At 42.1% G+C, this 26,179-nt stretch overlaps 1 protein-coding gene across 2 annotated transcripts in view; it reads left to right on the forward strand.

Moving 5' to 3' along the window:
• The window catches only part of LOC311041906 (Golgi apparatus protein 1-like), a gene marked incomplete at its 5' end in the record, with an annotated part of 47,129 nt that extends 23,286 nt beyond the window's left edge, over nt 1–23,843 (forward strand). Inside the window, 23 exons of one of the 2 annotated variants that reach the window (XM_084052388.1) lie at nt 898–1,098; nt 2,014–2,085; nt 2,227–2,413; nt 2,973–3,190; nt 4,220–4,341; nt 4,467–4,568; nt 4,735–4,888; nt 7,535–7,552; nt 7,988–8,125; nt 8,696–8,782; nt 8,913–8,975; nt 9,496–9,609; nt 10,368–10,456; nt 11,379–11,496; nt 12,297–12,389; nt 13,168–13,305; nt 13,606–13,729; nt 13,829–13,971; nt 14,241–14,342; nt 14,853–14,960; nt 15,494–15,614; nt 16,417–16,523; nt 19,095–23,843. In XM_084052388.1, the coding sequence (XP_083908514.1) occupies nt 898–1,098; nt 2,014–2,085; nt 2,227–2,413; nt 2,973–3,190; nt 4,220–4,341; nt 4,467–4,568; nt 4,735–4,888; nt 7,535–7,552; nt 7,988–8,125; nt 8,696–8,782; nt 8,913–8,975; nt 9,496–9,609; nt 10,368–10,456; nt 11,379–11,496; nt 12,297–12,389; nt 13,168–13,305; nt 13,606–13,729; nt 13,829–13,971; nt 14,241–14,342; nt 14,853–14,960; nt 15,494–15,614; nt 16,417–16,523; nt 19,095–19,262 (2,787 nt within the window). In that variant the 3' untranslated portion in view covers nt 19,263–23,843. The remainder of the gene's footprint in view (nt 1–897; nt 1,099–2,013; nt 2,086–2,226; nt 2,414–2,972; nt 3,191–4,219; nt 4,342–4,466; nt 4,569–4,734; nt 4,889–7,534; nt 7,553–7,987; nt 8,126–8,695; nt 8,783–8,912; nt 8,976–9,495; nt 9,610–10,367; nt 10,457–11,378; nt 11,497–12,296; nt 12,390–13,167; nt 13,306–13,605; nt 13,730–13,828; nt 13,972–14,240; nt 14,343–14,852; nt 14,961–15,493; nt 15,615–16,416; nt 16,524–19,094) is intronic. The other variant, XM_084052389.1, reaches the window with a different exon arrangement.
• Nucleotides 23,844–26,179: the final 2,336 nt, after the last annotated feature.

Raw genomic sequence — 26,179 nt, forward strand, 5'->3', positions numbered from 1 at the left:
CGGGTACAACAGCTATTATAACTGTGTGGGACATACATTCCCAACTTACATCATCCCCAACTTAGGCTGGTGCCTAATTAATTGAATTTAATTTAAATCCTTTTTCACATTCATCTTGACTGAGGAACATAGAGGACCTTGAGTATTTATAATGTATCAATAAGCTAAGTGAGTAAATACCATATGTGTCCTCGTAAAATAGGGCTACCTGGAGGTGTGCTTAGTTCAGACCGGTGGGTCATTGCCTTTTAAATGAGAGTCTGATAGTGTGTTTCAGCCCAAGATTGCACTCGTTTGTTTTGGGCATTTTCATCACGTTATATACAAACAGACAGTCATTAGTTATATAATTATTATACACTCTGTGGCCACTTTTATAGGTATACTAGTTCATTAAAGCAAACAACCTACTCCTCCAAACAGAAACTGTGTCTCAATTCAGGGGTTGGACCCTCTGAAGTGCGGATTTGAAGGGCGATTGCATCACAGAGGTGCGCCAAGGGCTGTCCCATTTCGAGGAAGACCCCTCAAAAGCACCTAGGCCTGTCACACATATTACATAATTGTCTAATCGCAATTATTTTATATAATCGCAATTATTTTTGCATAATCGTTATAATCAATTCCATGTAAAAAAATGGCATATTTTCCAAAAATGAAAAACAAAAGCTAAAAGCCAAACAGAAATGTAATTTGTATTCATAATGTTCCGTTAATTTTCAACGACAGAAACACAATTAAATTGTTAATCGCAATTATTTGAGTGATAATGAATCGTCAACTTAAATTTGTAATCGTGACAGCCCTAAATGCACCCTTCGAATGCGCCCTCTTTTCTCCTCGTTTTGAAGCGTGCCTCTGATGGACACTTTACTTTTTGTCTTGTGTCTCCACTAGGACGTCCATTCTCAGGGGGAGGTGATCGCCTGCCTGGAGAAAGCGTTGGTGAAGGAGGCCGAGGAGAAGGAGGAGCACTCCATCACAGAAGACTGCAGGAGGTCTACGATGCGCGTGGCGGAGCTGTCCTCCGACGACTTCCACCTGGACAGACATCTGTACTTTGCTTGCAGGGACGACCGTGAGCGCTTCTGTGAGAACGTACGACACGACGGCCACCTCTGACCTCTTTAGCTCTATCTCTCTCTCACACACACACACACACACACACGAGCCCGCACGCACACACACACACACACACACACACACACACACACACACACACACACACACACGCTTTTCTTTCTCTGACTTTCATTCCTTCTCTCTCTCTCTCATGTTTAACAACTTAACGTACTTTGATGACCGGAGTCGCCTAGGGGTGCATACTTGGTCCACTCCTTTTTTCTCTGTACATCAAATCTCTCCACGGTCATTTTTTTTGTAGTTCAGCTATTTCGGCCATATGTTGATATGAATCAATGTTGAATTAGTCTAATTTGAAACTTCTTAAGATATGAACGAATCACCTCTGTCTCAATCTCTGTCTGTCTCTATCTGTTGTCACCTATCTCTGATAGTGTGTGTGTGTGTGTGTGTCATTGTTACTTACCTAGTTATTTCCTCTTGTGTGTCATTGTTCACCCTGTTACTTACTTAGTTATTTCCTCTTGTGTGTCGTTGTTCACCCTGTTACTTACCTAGTTATTTCCTCTTGTGTGTCATTGTTCACCCTGTTACTTACCTAGTTATTTCCTCTTGTGTGTCATTGTTCACCCTGTTACTTACTTAGTTATTTCCTCTTGTGTGTCGTTGTTCACCCTGTTACTTACCTAGTTATTTCCTCTTGTGTGTCATTGTTCACCCTGTTACTTACTTAGTTATTTCCTCTTGTGTGTCGTTGTTCACCCTGTTACTTACCTAGTTATTTCCTCTTGTGTGTCGTTGTTCACCCTGTTACTTACCTAGTTATTTCCTCTTGTGTGTCATTGTTCACCCTGTTACTTACCTAGTTATTTCCTCTTGTGTGTCGTTGTTCACCCTGTTACTTACTTACTTCCTCTTGTGTGTCATCAGACCCTGGCTGGTGAAGGGAAGGTGTACAAGTGTCTGTTCAACCACAAGTTTGAAGAGGCCATGTCAGAGAAGGTACAGTATGACCTGGCACATTGTCATTGGTCCTGAAAATGCAACTGATCCAGTTCATCTAGATTATCGTTATACTGAATTCTTTACTCATAATGGTGATGATATTGTGTGTGTGTGTGTGTGTGTGCGTGTGCATGACAGTGTCGAGATGCATTGACCACTCGTCAGAAGCTGATAGCTCAGGACTACAAGGTGAGCTATTCTCTGGCCAAGGCGTGCAAGTCAGACCTGAGGCGCTATCGTTGTAATCTTGACACCAGCCTGCCCAGAGCCCGAGAGGCACGTCTCTCCTACCTGCTGCTCTGCCTGGAGTCCGCCGTGCACAGAGGTGGGTGGATGCATGTGGAATATACAGTAGGGGTGCAACAGTTAATCGAACGTAGTGTTTTTTTAATTCATTTTTTTGGGGGGCTTTTCTGCCTTTTATTTATAAGACATGCAAACTTGTAGCTTTTCAGCTACAATAGCCATTTTGAATCCAAATAGGGCAATTGTGTGACACCTGACCCGAAAATGACATGAAAAAACATGTTGTCACCTTTTTCACCTTTGGAGCTGTTTGCATGCCTGATTCATAGTGGAGATGGACAGGAAACGGAGAGAGAAAGATGGGGAGAGACGTGCAGTAAAGATCGTCGGGAACGGAACCCGCGATGCACTGTCAGGCTACTTTAGAGCCTAGGTGGCCGGACCGCTAAGCCACGGTCCAGGCCCGAACTAATTGATTTAATCGACATTTGATTTTAATAAAATTACATATGTTAAAAAATAGCCGATCGACAAACTCACAATGCAAGCTTGTGAGCTTGCCATGGGTCATGGCAGCCATGAATGAATACTTTTCCCTGTGTGTGTGTGTGTGTGTGTGTGTGTGTGGGGGTGTCCAGGTCGTGCTGTGACCGGGGAGTGTCAGGGGGAGATGTTGGACTACAGAAGGATGCTGATGGAGGATTTCTCTCTGAGTCCAGAGATCGTGCTCCATTGCCGCACAGAGATCGAGGCCCATTGCTCCGGACTGCACCGCAAGGGACGCACCCTCCACTGTCTGATGAGACTGGGCCGAGGGGAGAAGGGCAGCACCATGGACGCTCCCTGTCAGAACGCGGTGAGGACAGGGTTTTCAGACTTCCATCCATCTGTTTTTATACGACTTGTCATTTGAAGTATAAAGGCTGAGTGGAAAGAGCAGAAATAAAAAATATTTTGCTCAACATTTCTGTTAAAAAAACAATGGACATAATTCTTTGACAAAGACCTCTGTTTGCATCTTTCAACTTCACAATCAACAGTGATGTAGTATACCTGTTGGGGGCTGTTAGGAAAGCAAAGTTAGTATAGATGCATAGATACATGATACATGAGAACACAAACATGGCTGTTTGTGTTTGGCCAGCGCTCTTTTGATCATGTCATTTTCTTATCTTTTGAAGTAGTCACAGAATATTTATCTCCAGTATGATCGATCCCCTGATGGTTGCTAATCACAGCGGGTTTCACTGTGCTTCAGAGAAAAAACAATATGTCATCGCGACCACCCCGTTCGCTTTTATACGCCTTTGAAAATAACATGTCTCGGCCAAAAATACATAGTAAAACCCGACCCGAGTTGAAAAACAAGAGTTGAGATACAGCCTTTTTAAGTAATAAGTTAACCAAGAAGTGAATGGAGCAGCAAATCTCCAGATCACGATATCTTGGGTTCTGAACGTTTTAACCCCCCCCCCAAAAAAAAGAATAAGTCGTCATAAGTCGTTCTTGGCAGTGAGAGAGTTAACAGCAAATGTATAACTTGATTTATATAACACTTTTCAAAACCAATATCATAACGCACTTGACATAATAATTAAAATGTATGACAAATTATACACTCTAGTAAATAGAATAAAATAAGACGACATGAATACATTTATTTTTTTAAAGCAATTGTGTATATATATACAATACCAATAGGTGAGTCTTAATAATTTCTTTATATGCCACACTTTTAGTGTAATATAAATAATAGTAAGGGACAACACATTATACCGGCTAGCGTAAAGTCTAATCTATGCAACGCATCAGGGACACAACTAACTGCAATAAGACAGTATTTCTACACACAAGTGACAGGTTGTGGTCTTGGGTCTCCCTGCAGCTCCAATCTCTGATCCAAGCTGCGGACCCCGGGGCCGACTACAGGATCGACCGGGCCCTCAACGAGGCCTGTGAGTCTGTCATCCAGACAGCGTGTAAACACATCCGCAATGGAGACCCCATGTGAGCACACACACACACACACACACACACACACACACACACACACAGACCTGTATAAAAGCATGCATACCCTGGTACGAGCACAGGCTAATGGCGTTAGTGTGTGTGTGTGTGTGTGTGTGTAGGATCCTGTCTTGTCTAATGGAACACCTGTACACAGAGAAGATGGTGGAGGATTGTGAACACAGACTGCTGGAGCTGCAGTACTTCATCTCCAGAGACTGGAAGTAAGTGTACTCATTTATTTTTTTCTGCTTGAAAATGTATATTTTAATGACAATATAGAACTAATGTAAGCTAATTTTATTCCACTGATATAGGTACATGTTTGTGATTTGTATGTATTTATATTATATTAAAATTCATATATTTGCGGTTGTAATCCTCTGTCAGGCTGGATCCTGTCTTGTATAAGAAATGTCAGGGTGATGCAGCGCGGCTCTGTCACACACACGGCTGGAATGAGAGCAGTGAACTGATGCCGCCTGGTGCTGTCTTCTCCTGTCTGTACCGACACGCCTACCGCACTGAGGAACAAGGCCGCAGGGTACGCACTGTGTGTGTGTGTGTGTTTGTGCGTGCGTTTTTGTGTGCGTGCGTGCATGTATGTAGCTGGCCACGAGGGCTTGACCACCAAACACACACTCCATACGGTACATAAGTTGTACCTCCAAGTCCAGTGAAAGGGAGACAGGCAATAGGAAAGTTGAGAGCGAGACAGTGTAGGAGAGAAAGACAATAGGAAAGAAAGCTGAGAGCGAGACAGTGTAGGAGAGACGGACAGTAGGAAATGCAAGACTAATACGACATCAAGGTAAAGTTTCACTTTAGTCCACCATCAGCAAACTCCTCAAGCCCATGGACACCACCAGCAAATGTGAAACATTCCTATCATTTCTTTGAGTCAAAGATCGACTCCGTACACACTGAACTGGCCACCTCCTCCTCCACACCTGATTCTGAACCAGCCTCCCCTCTATTCCCCAGCCACCCACTCACTTCCTTAACTGAAATTACAGCAACCGACCTATCCTCCATAACCTCTGGCATGAAAACCTCCACCTGCATCCTTGACCCAATCCCCTCCACCGGGGTGCATTTCTCCTTTCCGACATGTCGCCTTTCCGACGTTGACGAACCCTATACCTAACCCTAACCGCACGCGGAAGCCACTAGTCGGAGTGGTGAGATGTCGGAATGGAGAGTGAACACCCCTCCACCTTTAGTTATTACCCGTCTCCCCGTACTCTCTCCACTTATCACCAATATTATAAACTCCTCCCTGTCCACTGGCCATGTTCCCCCTGCTCTCAAGGTTGCTGCCATCACCCCAATTTAGAGAAAAACCTGGAGTTGATCCCGACTCCTCCACCTTTTACCGGCCCATCTATAACCTCCCCTTCCTCTCCAAAATCCTTGAACGAACTGTTGCATCCCTGCTCAAATCTCACATGGACTCCAATAACCTTAATGAATCATTTCAATCCGGTTTCCGCTCATCACACAGTACCGAAACTGCTCATAAAGGTCACCAACGACATTCTCCTGTCTGCAGACTCCATTAACCACTCTATCCTGTATCCTCATCACCCGCCTTCAGACCTCCCTTGGTTTAACTGGCACTGCCCTTTACTGGATAACATCTTACCTATCCGATCGACAACAATTCAACTCCAACAATAACTGCAACTCCTCCACTGCCCCCAGTTACCCACGGAGTACCCAAGGCTCAGTTCTTGAAACATAGAAGACTGAACTTGAGCGAAAGAAGACCATGCAATTAACAAATGAGCATTTTAGATAGCTGACCCTAACCTTACAGGCACGCAAACAGCCCCGGGGGTGACAATGTGCTTCACCCATCTCCACCCACCTCCTCCCACACCATGGACCATCTTGTATGAGGCTGCTGTCGTAGAGATCTTCATTCCCATCAGAGCTTATTTTTTCATGTCCTGTTTGCATATAGGAGTGGCAGGATGTGTACAGGACGCTACTGTCACCTCGCGTGATCTTTTATTCAAAATCATGCCAAGCTGTTTGTAGACTCCTCACCATCCAACCCCGCCTGTTTGTGGACGAACTCTGTAAACTACTTTGGTGTTGACTCTAGTTGTGTTGATTGGATCCTCTCCAATAGAAGACGGGTGAGGTTGAATGAGAGTGTGTCAGGTGAGCTCTGTTCATCTGCTGCTTCACCCTAGGGGCTGTCACGATTACTAATTTAAGTTTAAATTCTCACTCAAATAATTGCGATTAACGATTTCATTGTGTGTTTGGCCATTGAATATTGGAACGTATGAATACACATTTAAATTCTGTTTGTCTTTTAGGCTTCGTAATAAAATAATGGCACAGGGCAGATATGACAAGTAACTTAAATATACAAAGACATTGTTGACAATAATTTTGTACATGTAAAAATAGCAGAAATGGCTGATCTACAAGCTTACAACGCGTCACAAAGTGACGCGTTGTAAGCTTGTAGATCAGTTATTTCTGCTATTTTTAATATTTGAAAATGCGTGAACATTTTTCAACATGGCAACGATTATGACGATTATGCAATAATTGCGACAGGCCTACGTTCACCCCAGGGCTGAGTTCTGTAATTACTCATTTATATTATGACCGTCAGGGCCAGTTCGACAACCGATACATCCTGAAGATTGACAATTGACCATGACGATGAATCATTCATGTCCTCTCCCGCTGCCTCAGGTCGGGTGACGTCGACCTCCTTGAGGTCTCCAGGACCAAGTACCGTACCTGGGGGCGATAGGGCTTTTAGCTTTTATTGCCCCAACCCTGTGGAATGCATTCCCCAATACTCTCAAGAGAAGCCCCCCACCCTCCAAACCTTCAAAACCGCTCTCAATACCCACCTCTTCAATATGGCTTTCCTCAGCTAACTGTACCACACAATTCCACCGTTTTTATTGATTTGATTCCTTAGTCCTAGCCTTTTCTTTGTGTTTTTCCTATTAAAGTTGTAAAGTGTCTTTGGGTACTTAGAAAAGCACTATACAAATTTTAGATATTATTATTATTATTATTATTATTAAGAAGTATTTCACAAGGATGATTCCAAGGAGGTGTATTTCTGTCGTCGATAATGTTGCAAGAAGAATGAGACTGTTGCCTCATCAGTCACATAGTTTAGATTAACACACTCTCACTCTTTGTCTGACAGCCAAGTTCAGAAGACAATGTAAGTCTCCACCCAATCGCCCTCTTCGATGAAAAGTATTGATCATGGTGGCGGGTTGAGAAATTTCCCCATCTGGGATCGATTAATACAGCATGTAAAAGATACAATCCAGTTGAACGGCATACTGCCAGTTCATAAATAATTGAGTCCACTTCAGCTCTTATCTGGTTTTGATTGTAGCCTGTGTCCTGCCTGGTAGCCAATGAGGTACTAGGTACATGTAGAGGGACTTGCTGATTGGCCTCGGTGGTGTAATTACACTGTCTAATGGAATGACTCATGATAAACTGATTCTGTATGATTATTTAATCCCCAGCATTTGTGTGTGTGCTTGTGTCAGCATGCTTGTATGTCTGTCTGTGTGTGTGACTGCGTGTGCGTTTGTACGTGTGTTTTGCACTCACGAATTGTGTGTGTATGTGTGTGTGTGTGCAGTTATCTAGGGACTGTAAGGTGGAGGTACAGAGGGTTCTCCACCAGAGGGCGCTGGACGTCAAGTTAGACCCTGAACTCCAGAGACGCTGTATGACTGACCTGGGGAAATGGTGCAGTGACAAGACCGATACTGGACAGGTAATACTTAATATATACATACACTATTGCAACTACGAAAAGTCATCTAGTTTCAATTTTGCTAGCAACAACAGACAAACCAAGAAAACAAACGAGAATAAATAGAATGGGGTGAAAACTTCTCATTTCTGTCACACTCACACAGACAGTCTATAGGTGTGTATTTGCAGCACCCTCTGGTTGACAAAATGTGTGGACAAACTGTTGTGTATTTTACACAGACAGACTAGTTATAAGAACTAGACCATACCCGTGGGGGGATATGCGCACATGATTTGGCAACCCGGGAGCAAGCGAACAGAAAAAAACGCTAATAAACAGCTGACATTTGGGGAAAGCAAAAAACGGGCTCCGCTGTTCCGTGCACATGGTAATGGTGAATGGCTGTGTGCAAATTCAGATCAATTGCTCCAGCCACCGAGGAGAACCGGGCAGAACAGATTTTGGGCTCACCGCACAGAGCTTTGTCAAATTATAGGAGGATACTACGACCACCACCACTGCAGACACAACCAGTCATAATCCCACTCATACTGGTTTACTCATAGTGAAACTACTGTGTTGTTGCAGGAACTGGAGTGTCTTCAGGACCACTTGGAGGACCTGGTTCCCATGTGTAAAGAGGTGGTGGGAAACCTGACGGAGTTGGAGTCAGAGGTACAACCTGATTCCATTATTTGGGTTAAATCAGGGTTAAATTACCACCATGGATTTTTACTGTGTATTACTGTATGGTCCACCATACTGCACCAAAGGTTCAGTGTTGGATGTTGTGTGTGTTTGACAGGACATTCAGATAGAGGCTTTGCTGATGAGAGCCTGTGAGCCAGTTCTACAGGCCCACTGTCACGTGAGTATATATCCACCCTCACCTAGTTCAGACTAGAGCCTGTCCCGACCCATATATCAGTCTGGCCGATATATCGTTCATTATTTTACTTTTCTGACAACAACGGTATCGGCAATTATGCAGCCGGTGTGTCCCGATTTTGTAACCACTTTCAACTACGTCCCTAATTTGGGCATATCATTATAGGCAAAAAAGCTCACAACGCTGTTGCCATTGTGAGCTTGTAGATCAGCTATTTTTTAGTTATTTGTCTTTATTTTTATTGATTCTTTGCTTAGAAGTTAAAAAAAGTTTTAAATAGATTTTTACAAAATATTCCAAATATCAGTAATTGTTGTGTTTTTTACGTAGAATGCCTCCCGGCAGAGATTTTTGCTCTATTAATTGCACCTTAGTTCTTGTTATATCTCTCGATCCTACTCTGAAATCTTGACTGTCCTGCCTCAATCCCTATCCATCATGTGTGTATGTGGTGTGTTTTTATCTGTGTGTGTGTGTGTGTGTGTGCGTGTGCGTGTAGGATGCTGCTGATAACCAGATGGACACAGGTGAGCTGATGGAGTGTTTGGTTCAGAACAAACATCAGAGAGAGATGAACGACAAATGCTCTGTGGGAGTCACGCACTTTCAGCTGGTCAGTAAATAACAGCCTCTGTCTGTCTGTCTGTCTGTCTGTCTGTCTGTCTGTCTGTCTGTCTGTCTGTCCTCTGTCTGTGTCATTTTAAGATTTCTTTGGCTATTCAAAAATGGTGAAAATGTGTGCAAAGCTTTGAATATATATATCTTTTTTTTCATTTTAACTCAAATATTTGCTTCTGGGGGGGTCCCTGGAACAACACATTTTGAGATGGGGGTCCGCGGCCAAATACATGTCATTTTGAGGGTCCTTGACATGAAAAAATAACCACTGATATTATAGCAACATACGTTTTTTTCAAAAAACTGTTAGGATTTAGAAGACATTTGTAGAATCCCCAGAAGCAAATAATTGAGTTAAAAATGTTCGCTTTAAAAAATATGTACTGTATATTCAAAGATTTGCGCACATTTTCAAGATTGTTTAAAAAAAATAAAAAACACATCTACAAGCTCTGCCACACTATGAGTTTGTATATCTGCTATTTCTGAATAACCCATAGAAATCTAAAAATGACAGATGGGTTCCCGGTCTTAATGGGTTAAGCTAACACCATATCCTATGTGTGTGAGCCACCGTTATGAAGATATGAACTATACATGTTCTGTCTGTCTCTCTCTGAGGCCTGCTAATATGCCCAGAGAGACCAGTTGATGGTTTAATGCTTCATGGTTTCTGGATTAGGATAAGAACATTGATAGAGTTGATCTACTGTGACAGAATGTGTCTGTATCTCATCCTCTCCTCTCCTACAGATTCAGATGAAAGACTTCCGTTTCTCCTACAAGTTCAAGATGGCCTGTAAGGAGGATGTGCTCAAGTTGTGTCCCAACATCAAGAAGAAGTGAGTCCCTCAGGGTTTGACCTGTATGGGTTTTTGAACGTGGATGCTGATGTCTTTTCAGATTAACATGGCTTCCAGAAATGTATGTGAATATTTAACATGGTTGCCTAAAAAGGCCCAGGGCACTTGTTTGGTGAAAATGAAGGCTAATAAAGATGGTAGTTGTCTCACCATGTGTGGACACAGCATTTGGCTTCCTCTTTGGTCATGAGAGCGTTTGTTAAACAAAAACAGATGTGTCCCTCTTTGGGCTGCCTTTAGCTTATCATGGATTTTAGGAAAGGGAGGAGATAATACTATAACTACGTTTTGACATCATTCAGAACATATAATAAAAAAAACAATTTGGACGCTCCTGCGCTCCCCAGATATCCAGACTTTCTGAACTAGTTCGGAAAGCTGTCGGAAGGAGCATGTATTGACCTTAAATCTATGTTCATGGTGATGGTGTTAATGTACAATATGAATCTGGTGACTTTTATCTACATTCATGGTGATGGCGTTAATGTACAATATAAAAATAATTGTTGTGATTGGCTGAGATGCGTGGAGGGAACGTTTGTTTTTGTTCACGTGATGACCTATTCCGTCGGCTTGCCAACTCGGATGGCGAGAGCATTGACGCGTAAGGCCGACGGCTGCTCGCCGCAGGCATTTTCTCGCCTAGCAGCTTACTCAGGCATGCCTCTAGAACCAAAACGTGCCAGAGTTGCTGGTTTTGGAATAGTTACAATGTGATTCAAACAGAAACATCTGTCCCGCTTTCTCTGTCTGCATGTCTGTCTATCTCTCTTTCTGTCTGTCTCCGTCTCTCACTCTCTCTTTCTGTCTGTCTGTCTGTCTGTGTCTGTCTGTCTGTCTCTCTCTCTTTCTGTGTCTCTGACTGTCTCTCTCTCTTTCTGTGTCTCTGACTGTCTCTCAGGGTGGATGTGGTGATCTGTCTGAGCACCACAGTGAGAAATGACACGCTCCAGGACGTCAAGGAACAGCGCGTTTCCCTTAAATGCCGCAAACAGCTGCGTGTGGAGGAGCTAGAGATGGTAGGAACACTCATCCTCTCATCCATTGACTATGACTCACAGTGCACTTGACATTACAGCTGACCATTTTTAAAAGCATTCCATGGTTCACCTTGTAGGGACTTGAAACTTGCTTGAGATGGGCAATCCAACACATTAAATATCATTGCCTTGTTATTTTTTGTTGCTTATTGCATTTTAAGCGTGGATTATAACCAAATATAGTCCATGCAGAAATGTTTTACAAACAAAACACAAACGTCCATGACTTACTAACCACGCATTGACATTTAACCAGCACTCATTCAATTATTCTGTTAATTTCTGTAACTTTTAATAACTTTTAAGAAAATGTAAATGTATGGAAAATAAAGAATAATCCCATTAACAGAAAAATCTGTCTGATTAGGGGCGGCCATAGCTGAGTGGTTAGTGAGCCCGCCTAGGGAGCCAGAGGCCCTGGTTGCCCCAGGTTCGATTTCAGGCCAGGCCAGCATATGTGTCGATGAAATGAAATTTGTCCCTGAGCAAGACTCTTAACCCCTAATTGCTCACAGGTTCTCATTGGAAACAAGACCGCAAGGACTTTCATGAACGACCTGTTAAAAGGAATTATCCTTATCCTTATCCTTATTATGTGCGATATATGGCCAAAGCTACAGTATTTACAGCTGTATGATCAATTTCACAGACAAGTCTAAAGTCCAAAGTGCTGGCTCTACATAAAAGCCATGCGTTCTCTCAACAAAAATATTCATAATTTGAACTTGAAATTGCAAACAAATGTGTAAAAACTGTGTCCTCTCCTCTTCTCTCCTCAGTCTGAAGATATTCGCTTGGAGCCAGAGTTATACGACTCCTGTAAGACAGACATCAACCGCCTGTGTTCCAATGTGAATTTTGGTAATGCCCAGGTGAGTCTTGTGCAAATGCACTGACATTCAGCAACTGTTTTCAGCAAGGGAAATTTCCTTTTTTCAATGATAATTTCAGGATATCAAAACGAGAGAACGTTGTAGGCGTGGTCAGTCCTGGGGGTGGTGTGAGGTGAAGGGGAGGGAGGAGTGTAGTGTGGAATAGTTATAACAGTACTTGACAGCCCAGAAAGACGGATGAATAATTGTGATATCAAAGTTTTTCACCAGCAGTTAAATGCTGGTTAATGGTAAAATGTATAAATCCTTTGCAAACAAGATGTCAGAGATGAACGTCCGCTGTCTCAGTAATTCTCTCCCCTGTCTGTTGAGCTGTCCTCCCGGCTACACACAGCTGCTGGTTAATAACCCTGCTGATTTACAACGCTGTTACTGCTGCTCTGCCTGGATTCTCTTCTCTTTCCAAACACAACATGTCATAAATGATCTTTTGTGATGAGAGAGATTAGAGAATAGAGCATCAGAAGAAATGCAAGTGAATCAGCTCGTCAGACCCTGGAAGAACAGGAAAAAAAAGCAGATTTAGCTACAAAGGATTGCAGCAAACCTATGCAGAAAACTAGAAACAGCTGTATATCTGTTAACCTCTAAAACAAATGGTTTTAGCGGTTTCATGCCCCTTGAAGTGTTAACAGGTGTACAGTTGTGTTGAAGTGATTATTCTAATAATAATGTTACATGGTTTGGTCAATAGTGACTTTGTGTTCTCTATTCCGTAATGTTTTTACACCTTAAAACATTTCTCTCTCTCTCTCAGATGATAGAGTGTTTGAAGGAGAATAAGAAGCAGTTATCTCAGCGTTGTCATCAGAGGATTTTCAGACTGCAGGAGGTGGAGATGAGCGATCCAGAACTGGACTACCAGCTCATGAGAGTCTGCAAGCAGATGATCAAGGTGTGTTATTGCACAGTAAAATGCAGACAAGGGAAGGAACCGAGACAGGATTTAGAAATAACATTACATTTTCAGTTCAATTCAAAGTGCTTTATTCATCTGAGACAACACCTAGTCAAAGCAGGTACATAACATGACATTCATTTGGACATGGAAACTAATATTACACTGTTTCTCTTTCTTTGATGTCCACTTACCTGCGTATCTGTTTGTCTTTCTATCCATTGGTCCATCGGTGTGCATGTTTTTTGTGTGTGTGTGTGTGTGTGTGTGTGTGTGTGTGCGTGTGCGTGTGTGTAGAGGTTCTGTACGGATGCAGATGCAAGGAACGTCCTTCAGTGTCTCAAACAGAATAAGAACAGTGAGCTGATGGACCCCAAGTGTAAACAAATGATCACCAAGAGACAGATCACACAGAACACAGGTAAACACACACACAGACAGACAGACACACGCACGCACTAGAGATACAGTCACCAATACCAATCATAACTCTGTGTGTGTGTGTGTGTGTGTGTATCAGACTACAGGTTGAATCCGGTGCTGAGGAAGGCGTGTCGGGCAGACATCCCTAAGTTCTGTCAGAGCATCCTGAACAAAGCCAGTGATGATTCCGAACTAGAGGGACAAGTTATCTCCTGTCTTAAACTCAAATATGCTGACCAGGTCTGTTAACTCTGATGCTGCGTTCACACTGGCAGCATACATACAAAGCTACCATTCATTTTCACTGGAACTCTTAGTCTTGTTTTTTGCTTGGTTTTACATTATATTATTTGATCATCTCTAATCCAAATTAAATACAATGATAAATAGTAAGTACAGCTAAAATAACGTGTATGTTAATGTGTGTGTGTGTGTGTGTGTGTGTGTGTGTGTGTGTGTGTGTGTGTGTGTGTGTGTGTGTGTGTGTGTGTGTGTGTGTGTGTGTGTAGAGATTGTCTCCAGACTGTGAGGACCAGATAAGGGTGATCCTGCAAGAGTCTGCTCTGGACTACAGACTGGATCCACAACTCCAGATCCACTGCACCGATGAGGTACATGAATGCTGGGGGTGGAAAATATAATAGATTCAGCAATTAATCGCGACGTGGACGATTATGAATCGATTCACAAATGTCAACAATCGATTATTAAAGAATAATGTAGATTATAGAAAAAAGAATTGCGCAGAGCAGCAGCCATATTTTGGTTGGTTATCAGAATATTGAGAAGCCTTTTTTTTAAGTCATTAAGTGGTTTTTTTTTTTTTACAAAAAAGGACTCATTTATTTTCTTGTTGGTACAATTATTGATGTTGGCAAATATAACCTTCCAGCTGACAGTGACACATCTCTTCCATTATATTTTATTATCAATAAAAGATAATTAAAGTAAATTAATCGCTTATCGCAATAATCGCAATTTAATGGAATCGTAGCTCTCAGAATCGAATTGAATCGTCAGGTACCTACCAATTTCCGCCCCTAAAATACACACACGCACACACACAAAGAAGTACAGTAAACCGCAAACATGTAGTTCCTGTCACCTCTTCCCTGCTGTAGATCTCCAGGCTGTGTGCTGAGGAGGCTGCAGCTCAGGAGCAGACCGGACAGGTGGAGGAATGTCTGAAAGTCAACCTGCTGAAGATCAAACAGGAAGCCTGCAAGAAGGTAACTGCATCATACCACCACCTGCTACAACCCTAATAAACAGCCTCTACTCTAACTTAACCCATTAAGACCTGAGGCCGATTCTACCAATGTCTTCTAAATCCCAACAGTATTCTGAAAGAAAACGTATGTTTCTATATCAGTGGTGCTCAAACTTTTTCATGTCAAGGACCCCCAAAATGATATGTATTTGGCCGCCGACCCCCATCTCAAAATATGTTGTTCCAGGGACCCCCAGAAGCAAAGATTTTAGTTAAAAAATGTTCGCTTTAAAACAATATATATTCAAAGATTTGCACACATTTTCATAATTTTTCAAAAATAGCAGATCTACAAGCTCATAGCGCGGCACCGAGTGCCGCGCTACGAGCTTGTAGATCTGCTATTTTTGAAAGTGTAAAATAATGCTTCTTTAGCTCAAATCAAAAAGTGACACAGATGCGTTCCAGGTCTTAATGGGTTTAATTTGATCGTCACAGTACTGTTTAAAAGCAGGTTGCTAATTATTTGACTGATGTTCTTGTGTTTTCCAGGAGGTGTTAACCATGCTGAAGGAGAGCAAGGCGGACATCTTTGTCGACCCGGTCCTCCACACAGCCTGTGCTCTTGATCTGAAACATCACTGTGCTGCCATCACTCCAGGCAGAGGACGCCGTTAGTACACTCTGTTACTATGAACTCTCATTAGAGATTAGAGGATGCCATTGGTACTCTGTTACTATAATACTGTGTTTCACACTGGTGGATACAAATCTACAGTCTACCATTCATTTTCAATGGAAGCCACTGACGACGGCCGACGTTTGTAGCTGCTACAAAGTCTAAAGCTACAATCCAACTTGAGCTGGCTTCAACTACAGCTAAAAAGCTACAAAATGACCAAGTGTTGTTCCTACTCACCTTCGTTCTCCACATAATTCCTGCTTTTAATGGGGGAAAACAAATGATTTCTGTCCGCTAGTTCCATGTCCTTATTAACCCCAGGCTTTATTTTCCTTTATATTTTTCTCACTCGTCGTACACGCGCTTGATTACGTCAACAAGCGTGTTGATCAATACTTCAACAGCAACTCGCCGACAGATGCACTGCGTCGCTTTGTAGCGTTGTTTCTTTTTGTAGCTGCCAGTGTGAATGCAGCATAAACCCTCATTATAGATTAGAGGGCGCTGTTAGTACTACGTTACTATAAACTCCCACTAGAGACGAGACACAAGGATAACGTGTTCAAATGCTACACCATTTAACACAAAGGCTCATGCTTGGTAAATAGATCCAGTAAGTGATGTTAGTATGTGGATTTCATAATTCATTTTAAATGTACTGTGTATTATTCACCAATACAAGCTGATGTGTCCTGTGTGGAGGAAAGATTTCCTGGCCCTCCAATAATATTTCACTGTCTCTTTCCCCTGCATCCATTCATCTTTCTATGCATCCGTCCGTCCGTCCATGCAGAGATGTCTTGTCTGATGGAGGCGTTACAGGACAAGCGAGTGCGTCTGCAGCCAGAGTGTAAGAAAAGACTACAGGATCGCATCGACATGTGGAGCTATGCTGCTAAGGTAACTGCTGAGGGCACCATTTTGTATGAGTATGGTAACGATTTCACCTATTTATATAAAACGTATGTTTTATATAAAGTTTGGCATGCTGCTCCTCCTATAAGATTTTTTGATTTTTTTTGAAATTTTTGAAGAATTTGACACCATTGGTAGTAGTTCATTTTAACCCATTGAGACCTGAGGCCGATTCTACAAATGTCTTCTAAATCCCAACAGTTTTCTGAAAAACGTATGTTTCTATATCTGTGGTGCTCAAACTTTTTCATGTCAAGGAGCCCCAACATTATATGTATTTGGCCGCGGACCCCCATCTCAAAATATTTTGTTCCAGGGACCCCCAGACGCAAAGATTTTAGTTAAAAGTGTTCGCTTTACAAGAATATATATTCAAAGATTTTCACACATTTTCACGATTTTTCAAAAATAGCAGATCTACAAGCTCGTAGCGGTGCTGCGCTATGAGCTTGTATATCTGCTATTTTTGAATAGCCCAAAGTGTAAAATAATCCTTTTTAGCTCAAATGAAAAAGTGACACTATGCGTTCTAGGTCTTAACACATTGGGTGCCAGAGGTTTATTAAAATATTATACGTTCAGTGCCTGCATTTCTTCCATCCACTTACGTTGATACGTTTCGTGCTGTAGAAGCCCCAACGCGGAAGTGCATGTAAACAAAGCGTGCGTGCGAGACGGCGGAGGGTCCCGACTAACGCCTGGAACAATAATATTTCTAACGCGATCCTCCATTGCAGAGTGATCGCCAATCGAAAACGGCTCGCTTCCACCACGTTAAAAAGAAATGGAGATATTAAGCTTTTAGTCAAGGAGTTAACATTGGAGCGGCCGACCGGAAGGATTTTTGACATGGATCCACACCCGGCCTCTCCGTTTCGTTAGAGCGCCCCACGTGGGCCCCACGTATAAAAATAAAATTGGGTCAAAAACGGTCCGGACCGTTTTCGGCACTCCCCGCATGGATTCTCAAAAACGGTCCGGACCTTTTTTGGCACACAATGTGTTAATGGGTTAAGCTCCTTTTTGGTTTTCAAATACTGAAATTTTAATTTAAATTAGTTTTAAATTAGCTAATTAAGTAATTGCTTGAAATGACTAATGGCTACTATTATTGTATCATTTGGCCACAATGCTTCATGCTGCCACCCTGGGCAGACAGTTGAATATTGTGGTCACTCACTCAATCATTCACTATACTGAATACAAACGATAACAAACAAAAACTACAGGTAGGTGTTAAACCATTTAACTCAATAAATAAAAGTGACAATAAAACAAAACAGAATTAAGACAAGCTAAATAAAATATGATCAATACGATAAAAGGTTTTAGCAAAAAATCTAAACGGCTACAGTATCTTGCATCTATTATTACAGTATCTATCTATATCTATAAATTCACAAGGTGTGAGCGTATACTGTGTGTGTGTGTGTGTGTGTGTGTGTGTGTGTGTGTCTGTCCCCCGCACAACTCGAACTGTGCGACCGATCCACTTCAAACTTGGCATGTGTATCACTGTAGTACCCAACGGCGTGTTGTGCCGAGTGGAAATTTGGTTGGACCATGCATTTCCAACTTGCATCATTATCGCCTTGCATCGTTCCCGAGTAAGCTGGTGTGCATGCACCTGGTGGCGATCAACTGGGAAATCATGTGGGGGATCTCGGGGATCCACATAGGAACGACGTGGCTCCAATCTCAGACTCCATGTGACCAGCCTCTGACGTCAGTCACCTGTGACATATCTATGACATGACACACCAAAACTGGGCAAGGTTTCAGCCCTATCGGAGGCCCATTGACTTCCTTTATAAGATTAAAGTTGAAACATATTATGTGAAAATGAATGGGGGTACTTCTGTGGCCTACTCACAGTGTATACAAAAGCTTGGCACTGATCGGTCCAGCAATTTGCAAGATTAACAAACGCGGACAAACCCATACAAAGACACACACAGCGACCGGCTAGCCTCTTTGGATTCCAACCAGATTTTGGAAAACAAATTTAGGGGGTCCATTATTACAGACAACGGTTGTCAGTTACTGCACTATTGCTCGCTGTTCATGGGCTTGGTCTTCTTCCTCTCTGTTCCTCACACAAGAGTCAGGTATCAGTTGCCCTTTGTACTCTAGTTCTAGTTAAAGCCTTCATGAAGAAAGTGGAAAATGCACACAAGATCATAGCGATCACACTCAAGGGATAAAGGATAAACAAAGCTTTTATCATGTCTAGAAACATTGTTCCAGGCTCCTGTCTCTCTCTCTCCTTGTCTATCTACGTAGGTCTCTCTAGATAGCTATGTCTCTACTTAACTCTCATTGTTTGGCTGTATACATATATCACCGTCTCCCTATACAGTTAATGATCTAAGTCAATGTCTTAAGGAATTTAGGCCCTACAAACACCTTTATGTAGGCTGACAGGGCTGTGGTCTGACAACACAAACTGTTGCCTAACTACACTACGATTTGTGCAGGTGCTTTTGTCGAGATTAGGTGCTCACAGACAGACAGCATGTTTTAATATTGTGGTATTTATGCTCTTCTCACCTCCAGGTGGCGCCAGCGGAGGGTTTCTCAGACTTGGCCGTGCAGGTGATGACTTCACCCTCCAAGAACTACATCCTGTTGGTGATGGCACTGAGCGTGTGCATTCTCTTCCTGGTGGGCTTGCTGTGCGGACGCGTCACCAAACGCGTGACCCAGGAACTTAAGGATAGGTAGAGAGAGAGAGGAGGGGGACCCCCCTGCCCTGGAAAAGACTATAGCGTCTAATCCCTGTGACCCCCCTGACACCCAAAGCCTCCACCCATCCCACTGGGGCCCCAGTGAGGTGAGTGGAGGAGGGTTTGAACTCCAACCACCTTCTCCTCCTCTCCGAAGCACCGACGTCTGTGTGAGCAGCCACTCAGCACAGTGCCAACTCCTGCATATGGATTTGCTTTTGATCCTGTCCTGCTGTTGCTGAAGCCTATTGGTTAAATGTGTCGTTCTGCTGTAGAGGCCCTCCTACCTCTTTCTCTCCCTCCCTCTATCTCTCTCTCTCTTTCTTTCTTTCTCTCTCTCTCTGTCTGAATTAACCCAGGACGATGCAGCCCTCTGTGCCCAGAGGGACATGTTTTTCTAGAACCTTGTAGCTGTGCATCTTTTGAACTACTGACTGACCCTGCTGTAACTATGAGCAAGCCTTCTTTTACTGACTCTTTGGGGGGTTTTCGGACCGAAGGTGAGCATCTGGCGATTTTTTGAGTTTCAGCTTCTCAGATTACTGACAGTCAAACAAGCGCGCCTTGTCGCTTCTCTCTTGTAAGAATGGAATGAGTTGAAGTCAGGTATTGGGGAGTGTGGACCCCCCGTCCCCCCCGCCGTCCAGTTGCTTTGTCATGTTAAGGAGGCATTGAGCTTGCGTCCTGGGGGTTCGTACCACATGTTAAAGTCCCAGGAGATTGAGGCTCCCTGATTCTCTATAATGCGGTGCCTCTGTAATGCGGTGCCCTCACAGAGGGTTTTTGGGCTCCTGAAATGTAAAAAAAAAATCCTTGTTTTCACTCAAGGTTCCCCTGCTCCCCAGGTTTGGAGCACTTCCGGTCCAGGTCACTGACTACTGAAAAACACCAGTGGACGATGATGATGATGGCGACGATGATGAAATCCTATGCCAAACAGTCAGTCCCTGCATCGTTGGGATTTTGAGTGGACATTTTCATTCAGAAGTTTTATCTAAATGCTAACTGAATCATTGCACTTTTTTATTTTTGTTTGATTGTTTTTTGCCTTATTTATTGTTTACTAATGATTGATACTGATTTCAGATGAACTACTTGTGGGTGTATGTGCGTGCGTGTGCGTACGTACGCGCGAGTGTGTGTTTGTGTGTGTGTACATTGTAGTTGTACACTGTAGGTGTTTGCATGGATGCACATGTGCAAGCACTCTGTCAGGCGATCCTCACTGGACATTTTCACCATGAGTTTAAATTGCCCTATCCACTAGTGATGCATGGGTCAACCCTCAAACTGCGGTTGCCGCAGGTTGACCCGCGGGTTCGGGTGGGTTTGGTTAAGCTTAAAATATCACAGGTTCAGACGGGCGTGTCAACACACACACACACACACACATACATGTGTGTTTTAGAGTGTTTGAGGCTTCACCTATGAGTTTTTTGCGCCGGTGCCAAAATCTTTCTTTTTGGCTGACTTAATCAGAGAAAAGTTATAAACGGGCGTTTTTAAGGTTACAATGTTGCATAAAAAGTGAGCCAAAAAGAGTAAGGTGTGAGAGAGATTCAAGCAAGTTATCCTGTCAAATGACACCATTACAGACTGTTATCTGCTTGAGTTGTGAGACATTGTACAAATATGATGGCCATAATACTGGTATATCAAACCTGCATAGGCATTCGTGTAGTGGGCCCACTGCCCCACAGCCTAGTAAGCCCACTCAACATGCTCCATCAAATCGGCCCAAATCAGCATTCGTGAGGAACAGGTTTGGCCTTGGCTTGATAGCGGCGCTGTCTCAACGGTCTCTGATTGATGCCGACTGATTAGTCTGAATCCTTTTGAAGGAAATGGTTTTGCATGGAAGTAACTGAAAGTGAATGTGATTGAGGCAGGCTTCCAAAGCATGTACTGTATGTATGTCATGACCTTTTAATGTTTTCACAGCTCATGCAACAACATTTGTGTTACAGCCATGTGTTTGCATCCATCAGATGACTCTCTTAACAGCTTCAGCTTCCTACTTGTTACTGTACCTACATGACAGCACTGGTCTCTTTTTAAAACAATCTTTTTGGGGATTTTTTTTCTCTTTGCTTCACCCTATTCAATGTGTTGCGATTGGACTCGTATAAATTACACGTGAGGGAGGAGTAAAAGTGCTTTTACATATATAGAAGCAAAATGGTACGGCCAGCGTGTTCACATATTGGATATGTCTAAATGGAACTATTATTTTCAGGTCGTGTGACTATCGATAAGACAGGGTCTAATGATGGCGTGGCATACATGTGGATCTCGGATGTCTTGTGGCCAGTCCATGACGTTTATGTCAGTACTACAACATAAGTAATTGTTAGCAGTCATCTCCAGATATGGGCTAAATTTCAGCCCAATCTGACCTCTTTGACTTAAAGTAGGCCTATGTATGCAATTAAAATTCAAAAAAGTGAAAGAAAATAATATTCACAATGTGTGAAAAGAGGAATTGGGGGGAATTACTTCCTTGACCCACTGGCGGCGTGCACCAGAAATCTGGCAGACACACAAGGATCACAGACTGATCTCTTCTAGACGGCTCAGTCCTTAGGAGCCAATCTGTAAACAAATATTGCAGCTGTAATATAATATTTTATTTTATAACACCCTGGTTGTGTTTTAGTTATCACTGCAAGATTGAGGAAGATTTTTTTTCATGAAAGAAGAAAAAAATAGGGACTTCTTTACTAAAGTCAAATTTTCAGTCACTTTTTCAGCTCCCAGTTTCAGATGTGAGGGCCGCTATGCAGCCCTCACATCTGAAACCGATATGGACATATTTGTCAGATCAGCGGCTGGACAACCGCCTATCCGAATGACTCGACAACGGGCTCTTGAGTCCTTGCGTGCCGAGTTTGAAGTTGGTCGGTCCCATATGTACACATGACCATATGGCAAAGTGGTCGGATCTCCATATATGCCGTTTGTTTATGGTTATGTCAGACTGACATGGCCGTGGTCCGCCAGCCCTCCCATTAGCCAATTTTAATATAGGATAATAGTCTAATAACGGCATGGCCTCTCTGTCCAATCTTGAACTATTGATAATAAGTACTGTGTGTTCAGTTAGTGAACAAAGTCACACAGATCACAATGTTCTCCTTCACTTGGTCTGATGGAAGTAGTCATATTTACAAATATTAAAGCTGACGTAAGTGATATTCTTTTGTTACAATAAGTTTTAAATAGAACCATATTCCCATAGTAATCATTGCTATAGAATCTCTGTTCGGTAATAGGGGTCTCCTCATCTCTAGCTCTTTAGTGAGCAGAATACATTTTCAAGTTGGGATACTAATTTAATCCAATCAGGAGAGAGAACTTATACAGGATAAACAAGTGAAATTGGAAGCGATGGAACAAACCAAATATTTGCAGACAAAATGTGAACTGCAACACTATAAACTTGAAGCTGATAAATGGGTTCTCTCTCCTGAATGGATGAAATTGGTGATCCATAAACTGTATTTTCTCTTTACTAAAGAGCTGGAAAGATTAGGAGATGCTTGTTACTGAAATGATTACTGTCAAAATATAGCGCTTTAACATAACAAAAAAAAATGTTAAAAAATATCACTTATAATAACTTTAACCGATAACAAAAGTCACTATTGGTAATTAGAGATTCACAAAAAAACATGGATATGCTATTTATAGGTTTCGCTTTTATTTCTGCATCTCATTTGGCCAAATGGACATACCGATCTTTATACATAAGATGTTTTTTACATGCATAGATTTTCAGCTATGACCCAACATTCAACAATCAAATTTAAGCTTTCTATATACTGCTATAGTCACTGTAGAGGAAACCCCAAATATGTCAATATATCCAGCCCAATGAGAGAATAATAACGCACACATCAGGTAACCAACCATTATTTGGAGGTCATATTATTTTCTTTTTTTTAGATACTGTAGTTGGCTGGGAAGTTTGGTATTATACCACCCACTTCATCTCACTGCCAGCAGATGTGCAATATTGCATGATGAGCGGTCCAGATATTGTGGAAACAATGAAGTTGGGGTGATATTTTCCTATATCTGGAGGCCTCAAAGTGCTTTATCGTGCTTATACCATGGCCAATACCAAATAAAAAGAGGAAGCTGATTATTTCATTATTGAGAAAAATGGACAAAAGCCTAGTAAACACCTTCTAGCCCAACACATTGTTTATTATTGTTGTGAAGAGCTGGAGAAACCCATTGATACAGATGTAGCCCAGCCACTCGCAAAGAAAGCGTCTACCTTCACAGTGAGCGAGACAATTCCCTCTGCTTGAATGCTCTGACAGCCTGCACCTGAGCTTTTTTTTCTGTTTGAATTTTTCTGTTGTCTGTTGGAAATTTAGATTCCTGGAATCATCTTGACTAAACAAGTGATATTGATGGAGAGAACAAATGTCTTTTCTAAGTTCCTCTGTACAAAGATCATGGAAGTGTGTCTTTTTGTTTTGCCTTGTAATATTGCAACAGATTAAACATTGTGAGATTGTTTTGCTGTACATATCAAATTTGTCAGTTTAATAAAAAAAACTGCAGAGTTTTCTACTATATTTTTATACTATTTTAAGTCCTCATTTAAAGAATTCAGAGAAAAGACAGTCAAGCGGTGAAATAGTAACACCTGCTATCTGGGTTGTTGGCCTTTCACCTGATATGACTTGTGTCAAGGAGAAACAATTTGATCCAACTCATTTCAAACTCTCCTGCTCGTCATAGTTTTAAACAGAGTCCAAATCAACTCTTTCTTTAGTTCGTTTTCCCCTTTGGGCATCAGTAGATCCCGCTGTCAATTCAGGAGCAGCTCGCCTCATTTGTCTGCCTTGAAATCTATTTTTTGATTGGTTCTGGTGTGAAGACTGAGCTGGATCCCCGTCAGGCCCAGGGGCCCAAATGTAAAATTGGGATGACTTATACCCACTTCCAGAGCCTTACCATGAATTTCAGGTTGAACTAAAAAGGCCCCACATACAAAGACACATTTTATGAACAGGCAAAGTAGGCAAGTACCTCGGGCACCGAGCAAAACGTCTCAGGCCCAATAAACTCTGGATCCAACCCTGTGTGAAGGTGAACAGATACGAAAATGAGCTCTGGATGAGTCCCTGTTTTTAGCATGCTGAATTTGAAACACAGCATTGTGCTGGATTTATCTAGCCTGGCATGGCCAGACTAATATCACTGAGGGCTTTTTCTTTGCACTGGCAAATTCGTCTGGTTTCCAGGCTAGGATTTCTTACTAGCATTTAAAGCTGCAGCCTGCACTATGCAGTACTAGCCTAATTAAGCTGCAGACTCAAAGAGTTCCCAGAGGTGCTGAGCACTTCCTTAGCTGCTTTTCCTTCACTGCGGTCCAACTCACCTCAAACCATCTCAGTTGAGTTTAGGTCAGGTGATTGTGGTGGCAGGTCATTTGACGGACTGACGCAGCTCAAAAAATTGCCCTTGCAGGGATATCAGTCTGGCCATGCCAGGCTATGGTCAAATTGCCCTTACATAGCCTGGGGGTGTGTTTGGTCAAATAGCCTTTATATAGCCTGGAGGTGTGTTTGGTCAAATAGCCCTTACATAGCCAGGCGGTGTGTCTGGGTTCCTTGTCTTGTTGAAAAACAAATGATGGTCCCACTAAGCGCAAACCCGATGGGATGGCAGGTCATTGCAGAATGCTGTGGTAGCCATACTGGTTAAGTGTGCCTTAAATTTTGAATAAATCACCAGCAAAGCACCCCCACACCATCACTGCTCCTCATAGCCCTGGTCCAGAGCATTAGTGAGTTCTCTCTAACGCTCTGGACCAGGGCTATGCTCCTCGATGCTTCACGGTGGGAACCACACATGCAGAAACCACCCACTCATCCTCTCTGCAGACTGTGTCTCACAAAGACACAACGGATGGAACCAAACATCTCAAATTTGGACTCATCAGATTTCCACTGGTCTAATCCATACAGGTCCATTCCTTGTGTTCCTTGGCCCAAATTATTATCCTATTCTTGTTATTCCTCAGCAGTCACTCATGAATGCCTGATTCACACTGTCTCCTCTGAACAGTTTCTGAGGCTATAGAAAACCATTCCAGGTTACCTCATGAATCTGAAAATATCAAGAGTGTGCAAAGTGATGCACAATGCAAAATGGAGCTACTTTGAGACATTTTTCAGAAACTTAAACTTTTATTTGACTTACTTTGATAACATTCTTGTTTGTTCAACAGTCTTTTGTTTACTACATCATTCTATATAATGTTCTTTCATGTGCGTAGAAAATAATAGCCTACAAATGAAGAACCACTGAATGGAAGGTGTGTCCAAACTTATTTTATATATATATATATATATATATATATATATATATATATATATATATATATATATATATATATATATATACACATACAGTATATATATATACATACAGTATGTATATGTATATGTATATATATATATATATATATATATATATATATATATATATGTATATATATACTGTATGTTTGTACACACCCACCCCAGTGGTGTAAAGTAACTAAGTACATTTACCCAAGTACTGTACTTATGTAAAGAAATTAGGTATTTTTTACTGTACTGGAGTATTTCCAATTTTCTATACTTTTACTTCTACTTAGACTACTCCACTACATTTCAGAGGCAAATATTATACTTTTACTTTTACAAATATTATACTTTTACTACTACACACATTAACCACTTCAGCCCTGCAATGTGAGCTCGTAGATCTGCAATTTTCTAAGGATTTTTATAATTTTTTGACATTTGAAAACGTGAAGAAAAAAAACACAGCAAAACACGAACAACTCAAGCAAGGTCTTCACGTCACTTGCCACTCCAGAGCTTTTATTTTGAAACACCCAGAGCGGAA

This window comes from Gymnoscopelus microlampas (assembly GCF_963454915.1).
Source record: "Gymnoscopelus microlampas genome assembly, chromosome: 1".
Classification (NCBI taxonomy): domain Eukaryota; kingdom Metazoa; phylum Chordata; class Actinopteri; order Myctophiformes; family Myctophidae; genus Gymnoscopelus; species Gymnoscopelus microlampas.